At 37.1% G+C, this 24,905-nt stretch overlaps 2 protein-coding genes across 2 annotated transcripts; both read right to left on the bottom strand.

The window, feature by feature from the left end:
- Positions 1 to 13,254: 13,254 nt before the first annotated feature.
- LOC128920186 (phenoloxidase 2-like) lies at positions 13,255 to 16,041 on the bottom strand. The gene is made up of 4 exons (XM_054226844.1): positions 14,686 to 16,041; positions 13,987 to 14,608; positions 13,683 to 13,918; positions 13,255 to 13,619 (listed from the first exon to the last, which is right to left on the bottom strand). Exons 1-4 carry the CDS (start codon positions 15,664 to 15,666, stop codon positions 13,419 to 13,421), a joined length of 2,040 nt encoding a protein of 679 aa, XP_054082819.1. The 5' UTR covers positions 15,667 to 16,041; the 3' UTR covers positions 13,255 to 13,418.
- A 5,831-nt stretch (positions 16,042 to 21,872) lies between these two features.
- On the bottom strand, positions 21,873 to 24,414 carry LOC128920184 (phenoloxidase 2-like). Its single transcript, XM_054226842.1, has 4 exons — positions 23,310 to 24,414; positions 22,612 to 23,233; positions 22,290 to 22,525; positions 21,873 to 22,223 (listed from the first exon to the last, which is right to left on the bottom strand). The coding sequence occupies exons 1-4, from the start codon at positions 24,288 to 24,290 to the stop codon at positions 22,023 to 22,025; spliced, it is 2,040 nt and encodes a 679-aa protein (XP_054082817.1). The 5' UTR covers positions 24,291 to 24,414; the 3' UTR covers positions 21,873 to 22,022.
- Between the last annotated feature and the right edge of the window lie 491 nt (positions 24,415 to 24,905).

Raw genomic sequence — 24,905 nt, 5'->3', positions numbered from 1 at the left:
TATTAACTTCATATCTACGTCAAAATAATTTCTATTAGTTTGAATGGTAATATGGACCGATTTAATACATTTTTAGCTTCTAACGTTTTTCTTTAACGAGTTAACTCACTTTTAGTAGTTTCCAAAGTAACCTTGGTATGGGGGATCAGATTTCAACAATTTTCATGGTGTATAGTCGGCTACTAACGGGAAATGTGAAAAAGTTTGGTTTATATAGCATGGGTAATTCAGGGAATATATACAAAAACCTATTTTTGAGCGGGACCACGCCCACTTTTCGAAAAAATTATATCTAAATATGCCACTCCCTATAGTGATCATCTGTACATTTAATTTTCATAGCTTTACTATTGTGGTTTAGCTATAGCTCTTTATAACTTTTCAACTCAAGTTATCGCTTGCACGTACGAGCGAATAGACAGATGTCTGAAACTCTTGATCATTTGAATTAACATATGTTTATAACTTTATACATATGAATCATAGCACAAATATCTGCCAAATTCTTTGTTATTTCCTTTATTATTGAACTTGAGACTCGCCTTAACCCTGTAAGAACTGCCTTACCGGCGTTAAATTCAGTTCTTTGCAATTGGTTGTGAACTTCGCTATAGATGATAAGGCAGTTCAAGTTGAAAACGTGAATGTAATTAAAATATAACGAAGTTGTGGATAATGATCATTAATTGATTCAATTATAGATTTAAATATTAGACTGTGGTCCAATCTTCAGTAGAAGTTTTATGGAACTGATAGGAAGAAATCAAACAGCTTTATTAATATATATCAATCGATGTATTGGGAAAAATTTTCAAAACAAAAATTAAACAATAGTGGGAATAAAGCTAATTTGATGTATGTTAAAGTTTGAATAATTGGTGGGAGTATCAAATATGACTTGATAGCAACGTGCCAGACATCACACTGGTTAATTGATAATCAGTAATTAAGGGGATAGTCTGGTGTAGAAAAAAAAAATTGTTATTTATGTTTACAAAGTTTAATTAATTAAGAATACTTCTAAAAGAAGATTTTCAATGCTCAAATAATATATTCCTGACGCAGCATCTAAATTGCTCGGCCTGACGCGTAACTTTAAAAAGGGATTTCTCAAAACCGTCTTTTTCAAAGTGATACCCACAATTTCTCAAGAACCAATACCAACAACGGGACCAATATACCTGAAATTTTTGTTGAGTCATCTCCAAATTATATTAATATTGCTCGGTGATGCGACAAAACAGGCCGAAAAAACGGCTATTGAAAACACTTATTGGAAATTATAAATATATTTATAATATATTCACCAGTCAGGAAATGTCAGGCACTTTCGTGAAGAAAAACCTTTACCACGAATATGAAGTTCAAATATGTTCAAATTGATATCCATATTATAATATTTAGTTAATTTTATCATTTTAAGTGTATAACAACTAGTGGCAGCTCTCATCAAAAAAATTGACAATTTTCTAGAATTCAAAAAGATCGTAGGCCATTGTATAGTAAATATATTCAAGAATACTCAGTTTAAATTTGAGTCGATCGGTCAATTTCTCGTTGAGTTATGATGTCAGCAATTTTGAGAAATGTCGTTTCGAGAAAAACACGTTTAAAGTTTCGACCATAGCGGCTTATACCTGCGAGCGGTCAGTGGAAACTAATACGTGACGGAATTTCGTTACGTAACACATTTTCGTTGCAGTCACTAGTTTTTACTAATGTAACATATGCAAGTATATTTCTCTGCGCAAACACAGTAGGTTATCCGGATAATCCAACAAATATTAAGAATTCCTGCAAGAATAAGAATTCCATAAGATTATAATATCTCTATTGCGCATCGCAATTTGTAGTGAAATTAAATTGCAACATGTTTTACTAGTGCTCAATTAATTTGCATGTTAAAGCATGGGTACGTATGTACGTGGGTATGTAAATCCAACAACAAATAGCGCGAAATGATTAACCAACCGATGTGGTAGGTAAAAGCCCGATATGAAGCATTTAAACGCTGCAATGCCAACTTTTTATTTCATTTTCGCTAAACGTTCGAAAAAATTCCTTTACCAACAACTTTGCCAACGCCACAACAATGTGCAAGTGGAAGTGTATGCAAACCCAGACACACACACACACACCACATGTGCTTTGTTGCTATTATTATATTATAGTACAAATAGTAGTCAAACTTGTAGCTGCGCGCCATAATGAGCTGAGCTGCGCTATGCCGAGCCGAGTCGAGTGGATGATGAAAAGCCGTTGCACGAAAGGTCAAATGCAATAAATTATGCCACTTAAAGCGAACAGCAGCAAAGGTGATCGGACACAACTGCTCGCAACGTTGTTTAAACAGCTATGTACATACATATGTTGTTGTTGTATGTTTTAGCAAACGTTTATAATATGTGAAATTGTGCGAATATGTGCGAAAGTATGTGTGGCTGTGTGAGTTGTGCAAGGCGTGAAAAAGGGGCTGTACGTACATACATAGGTGTGTGTGTGTGGGGTGAGGCCGCGTGTCAGTTGCTCGTGGTCCGTTGAGTGGCATTAATTAGCTGTATAGGCGGACGTGTGTGGTGTAGCTGAGGGCAGGAGGAATCATCGAAAGGTGAGCACATAACCCGTAGTAAAGAAATGTCTATGTTATTATAAATAGGCTGGTCTATGGCACCCCTTTCGGTGCTATATTTGAACTAATGGAAAAAAATATACATATACTATGGGTTGGTGGAGATGCACGCAAATTCATAAAGTCGGAGAAATCATGTTCGTTTTGTAATGAAAAAAGAAAGTAGCATCTCCTCCAGCTCCCATACGATCGAACCCTCAGACATGGAGTAACTAAGTCCATAAACCTGCTTAGTCGACTAGTTTAAGTGTATGGCGACTATCTGTCGTGATTTCAAATCCATAAAACTAATCGCGATATAAGATTATAAAAGGTGATCCATTTTTAAGAAAAAGACACATAAAATTAAATTTAATAGTAATATTTATTATTTATTTATCATTCGATGGTATTTATCTTTTAAAGATTATCTGTTTCAAATGTTTACCGCGGCTACGTCTCAGATGGTCCATCCGTTGAGTCCAATTTTCGATGATTTGTTCGAGAATTTCGACTGGAAACTGACACGCGTGATGTTTGCTTCAAGGCCTGAATCGAAGCAGGATTGTCCGCATAGACTTTAGACTTTACATATTCTCACAGGAAAAACTCTAACGGTGTGATATCACACGATCTTGATGGCCAATCGACCGGCACAAAACGTGAAATTATCTGCTTACCAAAGTATGCTCTCAATAAATCCATTGATTGACGCGATGTGTGGGAAGTGGCGTGGTCTTGTTGAATTCAAAGTCGCCGAGGTCATGACCTTCAATTTCGGGCATCAAATAATCAGTTATCATGGCGCGATAACGGTCGCCATTGACGAATCGGCTCTCCACAGTCTTCGTGTACACTCTCAGCTACGGTTGCTATATTGTCTTCAGTGCGTGCTGGACGTGGGCTATTCGGTCGAATATTATCCAATAATGAATATTGGATCACCCGTGATAAAGGTGACGTGTATGGTTGAAATCCAGATGTCTGTCTGTCCGTCCGTATAATAGATAACCTGAGTAAAACTTGAGAACTTAAAACTTGGTGCATATATTCATTGGCTCCATGAGAGGCTCGGTAAATCAGTTGGTCGAAATCGGGCCATTGATACGCCCACAAAGTGACGTTAACCGAAAAGTTATAAGGTGCTACAATAATAAGGTGCCAGAAATGAAGCTATAAAAATGAAAATTGATAAGAAAAGACATATTTTAATGTAAAATTTGCTGTTCGCTTTCAAAAATTGTCGTGGCCCCACCACAAATATGTTGTTTGTATATATCTCCCAAACTACATAAGCTATATAATCCAAACTTACTGCACACATTTCCCTTTAGAAACTCAGTCGCGTACATCATTTAACAAGTAAGGAAGGGCTAATTTCGGGTGTAACCGAACATTTTATACTCTCGCAATGTTTGTTTGTTTGAACGCGCTAATCTCCGAAACTACTGGTTGAATAATTCTTTTTGTGTTGGATAGTCCATTTATCGAGGAAGACTATAGGCTATATAGCATCACGCTGCGACCAATAGCGATAGAGCGAAAACAGTGGTAAATGTGTAAAAATCGGGGGAAATTATTTATCTTTGACGGCTTCCGTTCCTTGCGCTGCGAAAGCGGTTCAAGATACACAAAAGTTATTTATGAAAGAATTATTTCTCTTTTAATGATCTAAAAAAAGTCCGTGAGTACCGTTTTTGTGATAACTAATTTGGTCGAAATTATTTGTTAGGGTTGTGTTATATACTATAAACTCGTTATTATATTGGACTTTATGCCGAATATATGGGTCAAATTGTGTGATATCTTAATAAAACTATAGGAATAAATTGCGAGAGTATAAAATGTTCTGTTGCACCCAAACTTAGCCTTTCCTTATTTGTTTTAGTATTGAAATATACGTGGAAGTACAGGGAAAAAGTAAACAAATATTGAAAATTTACTAGAAAGATAATAATAAAAGAATTATATTTAAGTTGATAACAACGGCGGAACAGTTAATATTGATTTTGGCAACAATACGATTTCAAAATTGCATTGAGTTGGCTCTCGCATCTACTGGAATTGCTTCAACGTTACTATAAGTTGGAAGAACGGCACATTCGGCACTGAAGCTTCCGTTAAACATGCAAATCAATGAAACAACTGTTTGCAAGGCAATCAGCTATGGCAAAAGTGTTGAAGAATTGTAAACTGATAGTATGAGATAAGTGCAATTCTCTAGACAGAACAATGAAAGATCTGTGGAATAATAATCGTCGCTTTGGTTGCGCAATGATACCGTTAGCTGGCGATTTTCGACAAATACTTCCTGTTATTCCAAAATCAACAGCGGTGGATGAATTGAATGTCTCAAGTCATAGTATTTGTGGCGGTACCTGAAAACCATGTGATTGACCATGAATATGCGGGTGTTCCTGCAACAGTATAAAATCACAGAAGAACTGTTAAAAATTGTAAATGGACAAATTCCGGTTGATTTTTTTAATGGTTTGATATCAATTCCACCTGGCATTTTTCAATTCACTTCAACGAAAGACGAATATATATCTGAATACATTGGACAAAATTATAAGTAAATACGATTGGTTGAGTGCACGCGCAATTTTAGCTGTCAAAACTACCGATGTTGATGACTTAATCTATACGATTGAAGTCAAATTCAGGGAGATTTGTGTGTTGAATTTCTAATTTTTTTGGATTTGCTTGACGTTACATCTTAAAGTTGGATTCGTCATTATTATGTAATTATGTCGAAACTGTGTAATTGAACCCTGATTGTGACGCAGCTATCGAATAATGTGATAGTTGCAAGAATTTTGAAAGGGACTTACAAGGGCAGAATGCTTGATTCCACCAATTCCTTTGAGTTCCAACGATTTGCCATTTCAGTTCAAACGTATTAGTTTCCACTGAAACTTGCATTTGCGATGACAATCAACAGGTCACACAGACAGTCGCTGGAAATGTGTGGCATAAATCCGGAAATGCCATGTTTTTCATACGGTCAGCTATATGTGGAGTGTTCACGAGTTGAAAAACCATCTTCTCTGTACATTTACGCTCCGGAACAGAAAACAAAAAATGTTGTTTATCAAGCTGCGTTACATTGAAAAAAAAAATGTAGAAAAATCGCAAATAAATGCTTTTCAATACAATCTAAATACAACTTTCTTTCCTTTTCAAAACAAATAATTTCACGCAGGGCAACGCCAGTGGGGTCAGCTAGTGTATTATAAAGTAAACGAATCAAAAGAATTCAAAATTGAGTTATATGCGAAGTAGACGTAGTTGTGAACCGATTTCGCCCATATTCCACCCGTGTCATCAGGGTGTCAAGAAAGTGTTATATACCGAACTCATTTGAAATCGGTCGAATAGTTCTTGAGATATGGTTTTTGACCCATAAGTGGGCGACGCCACGCCCATTTTCCATTTTGTAAAAAAATTTCAGTGCAGCTTCCTTCTGCCATTTCCTATGTAAAATTTGGTGTTTCTGACGTTTTTCGTTAGTGAGTTAACCCACTTTTAGTAATTTTCAACCTAACCTTTGTATGGGAGGTGGGCGTGGTTCGATTTCTTTCATTTTTGGACTGTATGAGGAAATGGCTAAAATAAACGACTGCAGAAAGTTTGGTTTATTTATCTTTATTGGTTTGCGAGTTATATACAAAAAACTTATTTGGGGGCGGGGTCACGCCCACTTTTCAAAAACAATTACATCCAAATGTGCCCCTCCCTAATGGAATCCTATGTTGCAAATTTCATTTTATAACTTTATTTATGGCGTAGTTATGACACTGTATAGGTTTTCGGTTTCCGCCATTTTGTGGGCGTGGCAGTGGACCGATTTTGCCCATTGTCGAAAGCAACCGCCTCAGGGTGCCAAGGAACATGTGTTCCAACTTTCATTAAGATATCTTAATTTTTACTCAAGTTATCGCTTGCACGGACAGACGGACAGACGGACGGAGAGACATCCAGATTTCAACTCCACTCGTCATCCTGATCATTTATATATATATAACCCCATATCTAAGTCTTATATTTCTTGGTGACACAAACAACCGTTATATGAACAAAACTATAGTACTCTGTGCAACAGGTTGCGAGAGTATACAAATTGTCGGAATCGGTCTATACAATTTCAACATTTTTCCTCTAATAATAGCTGTCATCGATTGGCTAACTGCTATAGACAAGCCAATCGAACAAACTTTCCAAATTTCCATACAAACTGGCAGCACTGAGACCGAATTGTATATACTTGGTCGCACTGAACTCTTCAACCACCGTCTATGTCTAACGTTTTCTGCAACAAATTTAATTTTTATTAAAGTTTTTTATTCAATAAATTCAATACAAAAATACTAACGATTTATCTTCGCCTGCCCTTTTCAATTTCAAATTTGTATATAACAATTTTTATTATTTTGACAGTAATTTGTTCTTTAAGCCGTTCACAATAGTAAAATGGTTCTAAAATGAGTAAAATAAAACTTGGTAGCACTCAGCAAGCGACTATTGAAATTTTAATGAGGTATTCGCATACTCTCCAGCACGAATTCAACTAGATATCTTTGTTGTTGCTTTCACATATAAAATTTTTGACAGGCGAGCAGCACTCAAAGATAGCGAGCAGTGAAGTGAGCAATCGATGGCAGCTAATGTGTCTCTATGGCAAAAAAGGGAGAAATCGGATCACAATTCCCATATACCAAATATTAGGGGTTTCAAACATCCAGTAGGTTTATACAGTATATATCGGTTAATATGTGAGATATCTTAGATCAAAACAAAATTAAGTGTACGTATAATCTTGGATATAAAGCAGCTTGGTAGTGAAAATTAGTGAAATCAGTTCAGAAATTACTTAGACTTAGCTTATACATAAGTATAGTCCGATTTACTGTCTGGTGCATGAGCTTTATATGTATGTACATATATATATTTATATATATACTCGTATACTAATTTATATGCTAATAAATGTTCATGTTTTATTGTCGCGCTATTGTTGTTGATGTTGTCGGAGTATTTAGTCGCATGCTGCAATTTTATCAGTCGAATTTAATCAACCACAGCAAGCGTTTGTGTATTTTTTTTCGTTTGTTTGTACAGACACTTTAGCCAAACAGCAACAAAAACGCATTAAGCAGAAAAATGCGAACGAAATATAAAAATAATAAAGACGAATGAGAAGAGTAAAACAAAGCACATTATGTATTTACTTGTTTAAACAGAAATGTGGAAAAGAAGCTCAAACGGGGCAAACACTTGTTGCTCACTTGCTTTTGCGTTGTTGTTGTGCCATTGTTGCACCTGCCGCCGCAAATACGTGGAAACATTACACTTGTTGCACTTAATGTGTATTTACTGTAAACGATCGCAGATAAGAACCGAAAATAAAAGATACAAAATCTAGCTAAGGTAATGGTGAAAGAGACAGCAGCAAGAGAGAGAGAGAGTGAATGAAAGCTCCATGGTTGCAGCCTCCTAACGGCTTTGGGCTTTTATTTGCATGGCTACACACATTGTTTATATGTATGTGTTCAAATATTTCCTTTTACCTGTGCGTGGAACAGGTTAGATTTGCTGGAAGCGATTACTTGTTTGTGTGCTTATTGTCTCTTTGTGTTTGTATATGTATCAATTTGCGCTTTTGTTTATGTTTACTGCTATTGTCAGCCAATTGGGCCATCAGCTAACCGTCTGCTTAGTTTTCACGAGGTTCTTTTTCAATTCAATTTGTATAAATTTAAAAAAATACATACATATAGTACATATATAGCAAATTATCTGGAACTGTTAGAATAATAGCGCCTTAACCGTTTTCGAATATAAATACAAATATACATACTGTATCTGCTCCCTGTCACTGGATTAGCATTTAATCGATCAGAAGCTACAGATAATTTTGTGAAATTCAAGTATTAGTTAGATTAAATAAACAGTTATTAATTTATCGCTAACAGCAAAGCTGAATCTTCAGTAGCACCGTAGCTTTGAAACACGTTCTATAAATTTAAAGTCTACGTGATTTCGAAACGAAGCGTGGATTTGAATTGAAATTTTGTTGTTTAAATAATACAACTTACTCGGAGGTTAAAGTATAATTTGTTGAGGGGCAATTGGAATTGGAGAAATATTGTATAGAATGCGATATACGAACTTCGCTGAAATACTTGTAAAGTGTTTTTTCAAAGGGGACGCTACAAAAGTAGACCGACGCCTTATTTTTTCCCTCTCTTTTGACATTTCTCTTCAGTAAGGTTTGCTCTTTAATCGAGGAAAGATATACGATCCAACAACGAGTCGAAATTATTATTTGAAAATTGACTACCGAAATTCGGAGTCAGTGGCTTCAACTTTAAGAGCGCTACGTCCAATTTATTATCATCATAATCGTACTGTCGGATCAACAATTGAGCTTCTAGTGGAAAAATATTGACCACAAGAATCGTCGTTTGTTCGTGAATTGGGCTGAGCAACAACTTGAAAATGATCCGGATTTTCAACAAAAAATCATCTTCAGCGATGAGGCTCATTTCGGGCTGAATGTCTTCGTCAATAAGTAAAATATGCGTCATTGGATAGGCAGCAATCCACACGTACTCCATGCGGCCCCATTGTAATTCGAAAAAAAAAAATACGGTTTGGTGCGGTTTATGGGCCGGCGGCGTCATTGGGCCGCAATTCTTCCGTGATGATCAAAACCGCCAAGTTACTGTGGAATCGCTACCGCTCAATGATAACCGAATACTTTTGGCTCGAATTGGATAATATGGATTTGGGTAATATTTGGTTCCAAAAGGACGGCGCCACAAGCCACACAGCGAATGTCAAAATCGATTTATTGAAGACCAAGTTTGGTTAACGTATTATCCCACGAAATAGCCCAGTCAATTGGCGTTTGCTGCTGTTAGACTACGCTACGTGAACTATATGGTCTATGCCAACAAGCAAGCGACGATTGTTGAACTTCGTACGAATTTCGAACGTAAAAAGGCAGCAGTATCGGCCGATTTATACTTGAAAACTGTCGAAAATTGAGTTCAGCGGTTGGACTTCTGCAAGCGTGCCCATGGTGGTCCTGCAAAATAAATCGAGTTCCATACATAATGGCATCGAATGTACTTTCACAGGAATAAAAAACTTTTGAAGCGCTCTTATTGAAAAATTCGGTATAAAATTAATGATCTTGTCAACTGTAGAGGCAATAATGAGCGCTTTTTGATTCATCAAAGGGTTAAATGTCCCCTTAAAACGATTTAATTTTGCAGAATCTCATGTAAGCCCCTACTGTTCGCAGCAACAGATGCGAACAATGGAATTGGATTTTTGTGAGCTTTGTTACAGCCTTTTAGGACTTCTTTCAATAGTAAATTATCTTGCTCATTATATCAAATAAATATTTTCCTGTCAATGATTGTTATCCGAAAATATAAACTACTACCAAACCGCTCCGGCTTCGCACGGGTTTAAACAAACATTTCAAAAGTTATAAGTTTTTACACACTCTCACATACATACATATGTATGTACTTTCCCGTCTCTTGCGTGAGTTCAGCACGCGATTGCGATGCGAAGAGAAGAGAAGGAATGATTTGCAAAACGATTTTTTGATACCCTCACCTGGGAACTATTTCCAGAAAGTTAAAATTCTAGCGATAAATATAGCCTATGTTACTCGAGGTGAATGTAGCTTTCCAATGGTGAAATAATTTTTGAAATCGGCACAGTTGTTTTTGAAATTATTCGTAATTCTTTATAATAGATAATTCTTTAGTATAAAGTAAAGTAATAAGTGCCTATCGCAAGCCCTTTGGCTTCAAAATAGGCAAATAAAAATATGTTGGTTCTATTATTGTGGCGTGCGCTGTTATTTCCATATATGTGAAATTTAAGAAGTATTTTATTATTAAAGTTTCTGATATTATTACTTCACTCTCCATTTATGTCACATAAATTATGCCACTTATTTATATTGATACACATAATAAGTTTAATCATAATATTTGAACACTCAATGCCACTCTCTTTGTTTATAAAACAAACAAATACTAAGATAAAATCAGATATATGATTCTCGGTATAATTATTTTGTCTCACACGTACGCTAATTATTCATAAATCTATGTGTTGATGTATGTGTATGTAACTGTACATTTCTGTATGCATGTGTGTGTTCAAGCATCCTTTAATCGGTAAAGCCATCATAAATACTTGCATACATACATATGCACATATATAGGTACATATATCACAACACATTGTAAGTGCTCACGTATTTATGCGCATTGTTGTTGTTGCACAGTTTAATTAGTCGCATTAAATGTTGTATAATTATGGTGCAATGACATCGCTGAATCAGCGCGAAGTATACAGTGTTTAAGTAATGGCATGTACGCACTTACATTTCCGGGGGGGGAGGAGAGAGTGTAGTTTTATTTACATACAACAATTTTTAATTACAAAACTCAATTTTATATGAACTTATAAGTGATGTGAGTAGTATGCAGCCATAAGTATGTATATGATACCTACACTTGTTTGTTCTTGTCATATTATTCTGAAAACTGTCAGTTACAGCGCTTCACTTTTTCGATTTATTCGATTTGCGAAACACTTAATAGTTACAACATTTACTTAGTTCATCTGAATCATTATTTCTTGTCACATTGTTGAACTTATGTGTACTCAGCAGTAAATTAAGTTGGCTCACAAATAGCGTGAAATTAATTCATTTCAGTATGATACTGGTTTTCATACCATAAATCGTTGCAGAATGACGTAGAGAAAGAACAACTGAAGCGACAGATTTGACGCAGAAACAATTTCCGATATTAGGATACTTCAGTAAAAAGTGTTATCTGCTGGGGAACGCAGAGTTGAAGAGTGTTCTAATTTGGCTAATTGCCTAATTTTGCTCTACGGGATGGACCTTGATTTTTACCCGCTAAAATACTGTCAACACGCACTCTTAAAAATTATTTGAATAACATTATCTACCTCTTAATCTTCGTTGAAAAGATAAATTGATTTTGAAGTCTTTTCATTAGTTCGTATTTTGACTAGGACGTACCATAGGCGAAGTTACTAAAGCGTAATGAATCAGAAAATATTTAATCAGGAATATGAAGAGCCATATTTAGCACTACTACATAATGTTCAAATATACAGGGATTTTTCAATAACGGAAATGTGATTAAGAGGAGGAGGGCTGACGTTACAGCTAGAACTAATTCTCCTTCAACATACTAAGAAACTATTTTGCTTTAAAAATTACATCTCGGGAAGAAATTTTGTGTAGATTTATCTCTTAATTTAAAAATAAATAAAAAAATTGTATATCGCTTCAAGCCACGAGATATCTGAGGGGAATGCCATTTATTGGCCGACTGAATATAGCTGAACTTCCATAACTCGAATTTCTGCAACTCGAAGTTCTCCATAACTCGAACTTAGAAGCCAAATTCATACAAATTACCTTCCGTAATTTGGACGTTCTCAAACTTGAAGTTTTTTTGTGGTCTCCAAACGGCTATGGAGTTTATAAGGGGCTTTTTCATGACAAAAATGGATTGATCTTGTAAGCCACGTGGCGACCTTTTTCAGGAAAGAGGTTTTGAAATTGGGAAAACTATTGAGCTTACGAAAGAATATTGATCGGAATGGGGTTCAAATACAAGCTCATACATTAATTTGTAAGTTTTTAAATAAATGTCATATAGGCATATAATAAGCATATAAGGCTGTTATGTATGGAATCAGCAAAAGAACACCCACAAAATGAATTTTTATAACTGTAAAATGAAGTTGAGCTAGATATTCGACACTCTATAGATATCAAAGGAACATGTTAGGCACATCGTTTATGATTATCTGAGATATATGAAGCTCTCTGCAAAGTGTATGTCTTACGAGCTCTCAATCAACCGATTCTCCATATCAGAGATCTCTAAAATGATAGCAAAATTTATCTACAAAGAAGATATACTCGCATGTGAAGCTGTGACTTACTATGAAGCAACGTCTTTTACAAGCCAAGATTTCACCGATTAGTTCTAAGTGGGATAGCCATTTTTACTATACTGCAATCTGTACGAAAAATATTTGGTGTGAAACTAGCACTTAGAGAACGTACCCTCATATTTTACTGCTGGGTATGTATTCCTTTCGTTACATGTACAAATTATATGCACATCATTTTTAATTACACTGTAGATATAGAATGTGATAAATTGCATAGCATTACTAGGTGTTGACTACATTCATCCTTGACACAATGTCAAGGATAATGCGCTCGTATGTCGTGATAAATACCTGTCAGCTAAACTTTTGCTGCTGAATTCTATAGAAATATCAGCAATGACTTTCATAAAATAAATGGAGCAATCAATATAAATTGTTTGTGTAAAGGGAGCTAGTGATTGCATGGATGGTTTTTAATGCAAGAATACTACTAAGGCAACATATGTAAAATCTTTTTATTCAACACATGGGATTGATTTTTTTTAAATTTTTCATGATATTTTGCATATTTATTATCCAAATGTTGAAGGGTACTATATAGAGTGTTCGACGAATTAACATGACAATTAAGGCGCAACACCAAATGACTAGAAAAATAAAAATATAACGCATTTCAAATTTGCATTATAAAAAGTCAATTTAATCTCCCAACAGTTCTGCTATAATTTATCTTTTTGAAATATGTAGTATAATAATATAAATTTTCGTAATAATATCGAGTCATAGGTCATCAAATAGTCGCAACATCGTTCCCACAAATCGTTCAGGCGCTGCCTCACACAACGCGGTTATCGTGACGTACTACCACATCCACAATGCTCATATTGGGGGTCAAGAAATTGACGAGGCGATCGGCGCTAGCACGAGAGAGACGGTCGAACGGATAGCCCATGGCACGACGGTCGGGATAGAGACGATCGCGCACGCCACAGTATGATGCAGCATCACTGCAAGAACCAACCAATTGTTGCTCGATCTGCGATTAGTTTATATAATGTTGGAAAAGTACTTTTGCATTCGGGATCTTTTTGTCACTTACCCTATCCTGATCGTAGTCGGACACCATAACAAACAGTTCACAGTTCATACCTTCGGGCAAACCTTTAGGAATGAGCATGTGGTTGGGCCAACCGCAACCGCAGAAGTTGAATTCGAGCTCTTCAGCACTACCGGCAGCTGGGCGATTCACGTCCAAATTACGGAAAGTACGTTCGAAGGGTATGGTGACACTGGATTCGGTGGAGCGACGACGAATGGTGTTTTGGCCAGGGTTTACTGTTGGTTGAATTAGATTTGATTTATAAAGGCTTATAATTAAGACTCGCACACAACTTAATACTTACATGACACAATGAATTTATCCAATTCAATCATGAGTAAACGTTGATCCTTGAATAGTATTCCCTGTCCGCGCTCATCTGTCTTGGGTCCCAAGAAGATGCGCACTGTGCCGAAACGTTGAGCACCGCTGTCATTGTTGACGTTGATGGTGTAGGTGAATGGAGCGTGTTGGAGATGGGTGAAACGTGCGAACACATTGCCGCGTGGCACAAAGTCCATGCCGCGTGAGAGATCAACATCGGATTGCTGCCAGAAAGTTTGCAATACATTTGGCCGACCACCTTCGGGACTTACTTGTACACCAGTTACAGAAATACCATCGTAGTTGAGTTCCGGTAGTGTATAGGGGGTTAAACGGGTCTTATGTTCCTGGAAGATATCATCGATGTATGCATGCCATCTGTAGAAAACGGGATCACGCATAGCAGTGGCAGAATCACCCATGACACCAAAGCTTTCCAAATGACGATGATCAGGGTCGTGAGAGTAGGAAATGAACACATGACCCAAGTTATGGAAGTCACCATACAAGCTACGATTTGGTGAAAGTATGGACGATTCCATAATGTTACCCAAAATATCAATACCACGAACATCATCTAATTGTACACGATTGCCACTCTCCTGAAATTGCATTATATTACGAATATTTAGATACGAATTATGAGAACCGTGCCCTTATACTTATTGTGAATACTTACATCGGTGGCGAATCCTTGAGATATAGCCTCGAAAATGCGATCCCTCCAGCGCTCCATGTCACTCACATCCACATTGATTTGGTCCAACTCACGGTTCAGATCTCTCAATATCGTACCCTCAACACGTGGTGGCCATGCCCGACTTGATACTAATGAATCCATCTTAGGGAAGTAGCCCTCAGCAATGGGTTCACGCAAATTATTGAAACGTACAACTCGTGCCAGATTGTTACTGAAGCGCTCCAAGTTGTAACGGGCAACCACTTGTTGATGCATGTAGTAGAAGAGTTCACCACGACGATCTTTATTCACAATGGCACGATCGCCAGCCTCAAATGGATATACCAAATGCCAATGCCAATGATGAAGATTGACACCAAGATCCTCACGGAAGTACCACAGCCGATGTTCAGGCTCCAAATCCGAAGCGGTGTAATCACGTGGTATGGTGATTGGCATACGCGAACCATCTGGCACCACAGTGGCCTCTTCGCGCACCTGTCGGAATACACGTGAGTCGACGAATTTGTCGGGGAAGTTCTGCGCGAAAGATGGCAGATCCAGCCCTTTGGTGTCCGGACGATGGAGCAATGCCACAGATAGTGCATAATTGAACAAGTATGGATTGACGCGATCACGTGCATACACAGCAACACTCTGCAGATCATCAACTGAACGCACACCCATGAAGATGTCAATCAAACGACCCGCAATGCGACGATGAGCCGGTATGAAAAGCGAAAATTGTGCATCGCGTGGCAGTGACATAGGTAGGCGTAGATCGGGGATGGAGATATCCCTAACTGGAATGCGTTGTTCGGCCTTCTCACCGAAACGGCTTTGCACCTCATTACCGATGGGACGGTAGCGATCCGTGAGGAACTTATCGGGCACATCGAACACCGCTGCGCGTCCCTTCTCCATGAAGACTGGTTCAGTGGGACGGTCGAAGAGCAACAACAGATTCTTCTTATCAGCCATTTTAAGTAGTTATTTAGAGAATTCCTTTTGAAATTCGAATAAAAAATTTTAGTTTTTGATTGCACTAAGCGTACTCAACTGTAGTTCAGTGCGTAACTGATGGCTTGGTATACCGTTCGAGCTCTTTTATACTAATCTAAAATTTAATTATGGGTATATGACATGGACTTCATAAATAGTGCGTATGTCCCAACGTGAGTTATCAGTGCCGAAATTTGTTGCGGTTGCGTTATCATGGAGCGGTGTTTTGACAGCCTAGGCATGCGGTCGCTGCCCTATTATTCGATTCACTATCTCTTATAGTTTCCCATAAATCTTCACATATAATTATTAAAGTAGATATTTCAAATTTGAATAAAAATAACCATTTAAAAAATTCGGTAAATCTGAAATTTAAATATGTACATACATATTTGCAAGCGATTGCGGTTCTATAAAAATATAAAGATAACAATATTATTTTTCCCCGCCTTTCGTTGACAAGAATTGAAAGCGTGGATCGTTATATTTTTCGAAGAAAATTAATTGACGCCCTACTCTGTAATATATTTGTAAGAGTTAGACATATGATTATCCACTCTTCAAGATAAGAAGGAAGAATCTTTTCAATCAAGTATGAGGCTTGTTGAAGTCCATATATCCGGCCGTTCGTCTGTACAAGCTTGAGTAAAAATTGGGATATATTGATGAAACTCGGTACATATGATTATATAACGAATTTATTTGGTATGTAACATTTTCTCTGCATTTTTATGTCAGAGATTTAAAATAGTTGAAATTGGTTAATAACAATTTCCCATAATACTATTTCATTATCCATCTCATTGTCTGATTGAAATCAGCATTTATTTTAATAGTTCACTTTTTAAAACACAGCTTGATTCATATTTCAGTGAACAATTCATTTCTGGGGATAATAATAAAATATATACAGTGGAACTTCCATAACTCGAACTCTTAAATTGGCAATAGAAGTCAAATCTCATACAAATTTCCTTTCATAAATCGAACTTTTCGACCAGGACATAACACAAAATTTAAAATTGTACTATAATAAACCCAAACGATTACCCTCATCCCGCCCAATCGACGCGTGGGGCGCAGTTCGCATACGAGCGGAATTTGCCGAGTCTAGGAAGGCAAGAGATTTTTAAGCGTTCAGTTCTCAAACTGCTCAACTACAGAAAGAACCATTTCAACAGCTGAAATTTTAAAATTTATAAAAACAAAAAGTTAAAAATTTCTGAATATTACTTATTAAGAGAAGACAAAATAGTTTTTTTGATGCTAAATATTGAGTGAGATGGATCAAATGTGCTGGAATGAGAATTAAAATCCTGACATATTCGGCGGAATGGTTCGTTTAACTCAAAATTTGTTCTAGAAGATTTTAGAAGTAATGGTCTAAACTGCCTAGTTGAACGCAATGGGATATTAAACTTAATATCAGACAATAGGAATTAGTTTGTAGCTAAACCATTCAGAAGTTTTACTAAGAATATTATACCTAGCATTTCTCTGCGACTAATGAGTGTGGGAAGATTTATAAGTTTTAAACGACTAGTATACCTGGGAAGATTCAATCTTGAATCCCAATGTAAGTGGCCTAAAGCAAAAAGTAAAAATTGTTTTTGAACGGACTCAAGCTTATCAGAATGGGATTGATAGCTAGGATTCCATACCACAGAACCATACTCCAATATAGGCCTTACCAATGTTGTAAAAAGAATTTTAGTAACATACGGATCACTAAATTCTTTAGACCAACGTTTAACAAAGCTAAGAGCACCTTTAGCTTTTAAGACAATTGAAGTCCATAGTAACTCCTAAATCAACAAAGCTAAAAACTTGCTGTAAACTGAAGTTATTATTACATAGGGAGAAAGATCAACAGTTCTACGGGAAAAGCACATCGTTTCACATTTTTTAAGATTCAGTGGCATATCATTTTTGTAACACCAAGTAACTAAATTATTTAAATCCGATTGCAACTCAGTCCTTTCGGTATGAGAAGTATATGATTTAAAAAATTTTACATCATCCGCATATAATAAAATTTCTGAAAACTTAATTACAGAAGGTATATCATTGATGAACAACAAGAACAGAATCGGGAATCAAGGAACAATTTTAAGGGAAGCGAACAAAAAATATGATATTGAACTTATGGATTGCATAACTAAATCATGTTACAAAGGCATGAGATACAGACGTTAAGAGCAAAACAATAACAAAATGCAACAAACAAAATTACAGAATACATGTTTTAATGCATTTAGATAAAACTTTTTGCGAAGTAAATAACTAAAACTGTGGGTAGATCTATATTTTACTGCTTTTTGAAAAATTAAAATTTCTATAACTCGAAGTTTTTTAGTGGATTAATATGATTCGAGTTAGAGAAGTTCCACTGTAGTTAAAAGGCCTCAATAATATTTGCATTAAATTAAAAGTTTTATTTTAGCGTACTTGGAATAATTCGATTTAGGCCAAATATACATCATTTTCTGCGATAACTTGATCCCATTTTGAAGACAATTTCAAATATCACTCTCATAGAAGGCTTAATGCATCCAATTTAACAATTATAAATTTCAGTAATGTGTATTTAATACAAATTGTGTGTTTTTTTAAATCAAGAGATTAGGCAACGAAGTAGTTGCAACAAGTACGTTGAAGTTGCTTGTGAGAGTCCGGCGGGACTGGCCGAAAAATAAGTCGTTTCTGTGGGGGTAAGAGCTTCAAGAGATGCAAAAAGTTCAACAGGACATTGATGAGACAAGGGAACAGCTTCCCCGCACGGAATAACTTAATCGGCATAACGGTAATGTATTTTATAATGCATTTCATGAAGTATACGTTACTAAGTATATCGTTACTCCACAATACCTTCGAGGACATATGCTAAGAAGCGAAAAGTTGATTCAGACAATGAAACATTACTGTTTTAGATTATATGATGAAGAAAAGGAGCACGCACATCACGACGAAGTAATGGCGCTCGGACAGAAAAAATCGAAATTTCTAATTGAATTTAGAAATAGTTTACAAAACTGTAACTAGATCTTCATTTAATGTTCAGATGTTGATCTCTAAACTTGTTTAATTATGCTGCTCAATGTGGGCTCTTGTTGATCTAATATAATAATTGAAAGTACTCTGTTCCCAGTTGAGGTTTCCGTTGTCTCTGTATAGAGTTATTAGAAACTTTGAAATAGAGTAAGAAGAGTCGCCTATAATAACTGCATTCTCAGCCAGCTCAACTTGGCCAGTCGTGATAAGCTTTGAATATTGGGTTATTATACTCTCGCAACAAATGTTGCTAAAGAGAGTATTATAGTTTTGTTCACATAACGGTTGTTTGTAACACCCAAAATTAAATGAGTTAGATATAGGGTTATATATACCAAAGTGATCAGGGTGAAGAGTGGAGTTCAAATCCGAATGTCTGTCTGTCCGTCCGTCCGTCCGTCTGTGCAAGCTGTAACTTGAGTAAAAATTAAGATATCTTGATGAAATTTGGCACACTTATTTCTTGACACCATAGGATGAGGATAGAAATGAGCAAAATCGGACCACTGCCATGCCCACAAAATGGCGAAAACCGAAAACACATAAAGTGCCATAACTAAGCCATAAATAAAGCTATGGAAATAAAATTTGGTATGAAGGATCGCACTATGAAGGGGCATATTTGGATGTAATTTTTTTGGGGAAGTGGGTGTGGCCCCTCCCCCAAATCGGTTTTTTTGTATATATCTCGCAAACCAATAGAGCTACTTTCTGCAGTCGTTTTTTAGCCATTTCCCTATACAGTCCAAAAATGAAAGCAATCGGATCATAACCACGCCCACCTCCCATACAAAAGTTAGGTTGAAAATTACTAAAAGTGGGTTAACTCACTAACGAAAAACGTCAGAAACACTAAATTTCACATAAGAAATGGCAGATGAAAGCTGCACTCAGATTTTTTTTACAAAATGGAAAATGGGCGTGGCGTCGCCCACTTATGGGTCAAAAACCATATCTCAGGAACTACTCGACCGATTTCAATGAAACTTGGTTTGTAATAGTTTCCTTACATCCCAATGATATGTTGTGAAAATAGGTCAAATCGCTTCACAACCACGCCTACTTCCTATATACCAGAACTTTGAAGACGATCTGAATCGTTTACTTTACAATATATAAAGTAAACACTAGTGAAGATATCGGTGCAGAACTTTGCACAAGTATTATGTTAATAGTGTGGCAGCCCCATTCTAAAAATCGCCGAAATCGGAAGATAGGTTTTTAAGGCCCCATATGTCGAACACGAGGACCTCGGTGCTTCTAACCTAATATTATGGTTTCCAACTTTCAATGGACTTTATACAATATATATGACGAATATGTGGGTCAAATTGTGTATTATATAATCTAAATAAAGTTAAATATATAAATTGCGAAAGTATAAAATGTTTGGTTACACCCGAACTTAGCCCTTCCTTACTTGTTTTTCCATACTTTCGCGTCATGGCAATTCCCTGGGTAGCCTATAAATACATACAAAAAATTTGATTGTAACATATGGCCTACAAAATAACATTTTTTAAATACTCGGTACTATACTCCGAATTAATTGCAAAATGAAGCTTACCTTCATTATTATGGAATGGTTGTCTTTACGGTTGTTGACATCCTCCATATTTTAAAATAAGTACTATCTAGACACCCAATTGCGAACGGACACGTATTAATTCTACTGTTCTAAATTATTCCCATTATCTCAAATTGGCTTAATATTCAGGATGCCAAAAAATATTTTATGAGCAGCTGCTATAAAAAAGACATCATCCGGGTAACATTTTATGATTTTGAAGTAGTTCGCTACTTTTGGAATCAATTTTTCAACTCGTCAACAACTGATTATAAATATTTCGCAAATTTTTTAGTTCAAAAATGCAAATTTGCATGTATATCGATGCGCAGTTTCGAATCAGCATCAGCCAACATAACATCATCTGAGCAAACTGCGAGAAGTAGCCAGAAATGTCTGCATTACTGGAAAGGCCCAACCTATTGTCGTAAGGAACGAATTAATTTTGACCGTTGAAGGGTAGCTCAAAGTAAATTATTGTCTGTCAAATACTGTGAAAGTCATAAAACGCATAGCTAAACCTTCCCTACCCACTTCAATCCTTTTTTGGACACCGTTTGCGTTGGGTCACCGTGATTCGTCTAGTACCATCACTTTCGCTTGACGTTTTCTTAACTGAACCACATCTCATCATCAGTAATCATCCCTTCCGAAATATATGGATTTGTTCAACAACCCAATTCGCAAGTTGCTTAAGCAAAGTTTTAGCATGCAACTATAAGAAATGGTTTCTTTGTTTCAGTTTTCGCTTTGATCGCAGCTAGGCATTTAGCCCAGCAGTCATTGACTCTTTATACGCTAGACAGACGGCAGAGTTATTCCCGATTAACTGCGCTTTTAATCAGTTCCAATTTTGTGGGTGACAGACGGCAGCAAAGCGAGTTATAAACTCCCATAACAGCTGATTGACAATAATATTTCCATTTTGGTGAAATAAAATTGGATAGAAAGCAATTATTGCGGTTGTCATCCGCACAAATAGTACAAAATCACTAATTATTAAAAAAATAGACATAAATACGTTATTATTAGAACTTCCATTTAAAAAAAATTAGCATGCGTATGTTTTGTTTACATTTAATTGAAAAACAGCTGTCAGTATTGCATATTTTCATTCACAATAGATAAAAAGCGGCCATGTTTAACAATGTTTCAAACGAAAATGCCACGAACTCCCACTAACTCACTAAAATTTTGAGGATTAAATGGGAGTTAGCAAACGGAGTTAACTGAGATAACTCCCTATTAAAGCAGTTATTCCGAAATAACGCCGCCGCCGCCGGGTTTTACGATGTTTGCATTGAAATATTTCTTATTTTCAATTTATTTTTTATTTGCAACTGCTCTCTGCTACTTATGTGAACCTTTCTAAAATTGTTTTCCAATAAAGCCCATAAATACTCGATCACTACCATGTCAGGTGATAGTTATTAAATGCGAAGAATTTCATATCAGTCAAGTCTGCACTATTGCCTGTTTGTGATTTAGGTTGTTGTACGGACAATAACGGAAATCTTGTCATATTCTAAGTTTCTGGTAATATACTATAGGTAAATTGTATTGCACATTATATAATGTTTATTCTCTTTATATATAGGCTCGTATATGTAATATGATACATAATTAGTATGATAATATAAATTTGTGTACTAACATCAAGTCATAGGTCCACAGATAATGCCATTCTCATCATACCGCAAATTATTTAGGCGCTGCCTCACACAACGCGGTTATCGTGACGTACTACCACATCAACAATGCTCATATTGGGAGTCAAGAAATTGACGAGGCGATCGGCGCCAGCACGAGAGAGACGGTCGAATGGATAGCCCATGGCACGACGATCGGGATAGAGACGATCGCGCACGCCACAGTATGATGCAGCATCACTGCAAGAACCAACCAATTGTTGCTCGATCTGCGATAATTAGTTTATATAAGGTTGGAAAAGTACTTTTGCATTCGGGATCTTTTTGTCACTTACCCTATCCTGATCGTAGTCGGACACCATAACAAACAGTTCACAGTTCATACCTTCGGGTAAGCCTTTAGGAATGAGCATGTGGTTGGGCCAACCGCAACCGCAGAAGTTGAATTCGAGCTCTTCAGCACTACCGGCAGCTGGGCGATTCACGTCCAAATTACGGAAAGTACGTTCGAAGGGTATGGTGACACTGGATTCGGTGGAGCGACGACGAATGGTGTTTTGGCCAGGGTTTACTGTTGGTTGAATAAGATTTGATTTAATATAAGATAATTATATCTTATATCTTATAATTAAGACTCGCACACAACTTAATACTTACATGACACAATGAATTTATCCAATTCAATCATGAGTAAACGTTGATCCTTGAATAGCATTCCCTGTCCGCGCTCATCTGTCTTGGGTCCCAAGAAGATGCGCACTGTGCCGAAACGTTGAGCACCGCTGTCATTGTTGACGTTGATGGTGTAGGTGAATGGAGCGTGTTGGAGATGGGTGAAACGTGCGAACACATTGCCGCGTGGCACAAAGTCCATGCCGCGTGAGAGATCAACATCGGATTGCTGCCAGAAGGTTTGCAATACATTTGGCCGACCACCTTCGGGACTTACTTGTACACCAGTTACAGAAATACCATCGTAGTTGAGTTCCGGTAGTGTATAGGGGGTTAAACGGGTCTTATGTTCCTGGAAGATATCATCGATGTATGCATGCCATCTGTAGAAAACGGGATCACGCATAGCAGTGGCAGAATCACCCATGACACCAAAGCTTTCCAAATGACGATGATCAGGGTCGTGAGAGTAAGAAATGAACACATGACCCAAGTTATGGAAGTCACCATACAAGCTACGATTTGGTGAAAGTATGGACGATTCCATAATATTACCCAAAATATCAATACCACGAACATCGTCTAATGGTACACGATTGCCACTCTCCTGAAATTGCATTATATTACGAATATTTAGATACGAATTACGAGAATCGTGCCTTAGACTTATTGTGTATACTTACATCGGTGGCGAATCCTTGGGATATAGCCTCGAAGATGCGATCCCTCCAGCGCTCCATGTCACTCACATCCACATTGATTTGGTCCAACTCACGGTTCAGATCTCTCAATATCGTACCCTCAACACGTGGTGGCCATGCGCGACTCGATACTAATGAATCCATCTTAGGGAAGTAGCCCTCAGCAATGGGTTCACGCAAATTATTGAAACGTACAACTCGTGCCAGATTGTTACTGAAGCGCTCCAAATTGTAACGGGCAACCACTTGTTGATGCATGTAGTAGAAGAGTTCACCACGACGATCCTTATTCACAATGGCACGATCGCCAGCCTCAAATGGGTATACCAAATGCCAATGCCAATGATGAAGATTGATACCAAGATCCTCACGGAAATACCACAGTCGATGTTCAGGCTCCAAATCCGAAGCGGTGTAATCACGTGGTATGGTGATGGGCATACGCGAACCGTCTGGCACCACAGTGGCCTCTTCTCGCACTTTCCGGAATACCTGTGAATCGACGAATTTGTCGGGGAAGTTCTGCGCGAAAGATGGCAGATCCAATCCTTTGGTGTCCGGACGATGGAGCAATGCCACAGATAGTGCATAATTGAACAAGTATGGATTGACGCGATCACGTGCATAAACAGCAACGCTCTGCAGATCGTCAACGGAACGCACACCCATGAAGATATCAATCAAACGACCCGCAATGCGACGATGAGCCGGTATGAAGAGCGAAAATTGCGCATCACGTGGCAATGACATTGGTAGACGTAGATCGGGGATGGAGATATCTCTAACTGGAATGCGTTGTTCAGCCTTCTCACCGAAACGGCTTTGCACCTCATTACCGATTGGACGGTAGCGATCCGTGAGGAACTTGTCGGGCACATCGAACACCGCTGCTCGTCCCTTCTCCATGAAGACGGGTTCAGTGGGACGGTCGAAGAGCAACAACAGATTCTTCTTGTCAGCCATTTTAAGTAGTTATTTAGAAATCCCTTTAGGAATACGAATAAAAATGTTTAGTGTTTAGATTGCACTAAGCGCACTCAACTGTAGTTCAGTGCGTAACTGATGGTTTGGTATACCGTTCGAGCACTTTTATACTACTTCAAAATTTAGTTATCGGCATATGGCATGGACTTCAAAAATAGTGCGTGTATGCCAAAGCGACTTATCAGTGCCGAAATTTGTTGCGGTTGCGTTATCATGGAGCGGTGTTTTGACAGCCTAGATATACGGTCGCTGTCCTATTATTCTATACACTATCTCTTATAGGTTCCCATAAAATTCTTCCTACAAATTTAAAATTAGATAGTACGAATTTTGGAACATTTTTAAATGTAGCAAATTTAAATATAGACATATACATATGTATTTAAAAAGATTGCCCATAATAATAGCACTATTATTCATCCACGCCTCGTAGTGATAAGAGTACGAAGTATGATTTTCGAACGAATATTACTTTTTCTTCTAATAATAGTAAATGAGAAAGATGTGTGAGAAAGTTTTACCAAAAACTGAGCACTTTCTAAAATATTCAATCATATGTAGGATATTATACAAAGAAGTCTTTTTAAGTCTTCT

This window comes from Zeugodacus cucurbitae, chromosome 3, assembly GCF_028554725.1.
Source record: "Zeugodacus cucurbitae isolate PBARC_wt_2022May chromosome 3, idZeuCucr1.2, whole genome shotgun sequence".
Taxonomy (NCBI): Eukaryota; Metazoa; Arthropoda; class Insecta; order Diptera; family Tephritidae; genus Zeugodacus; species Zeugodacus cucurbitae.
The sequence above is the reverse complement of the archived record's forward strand: the minus strand, read 5'-3'. Positions and strand labels throughout refer to the sequence as shown.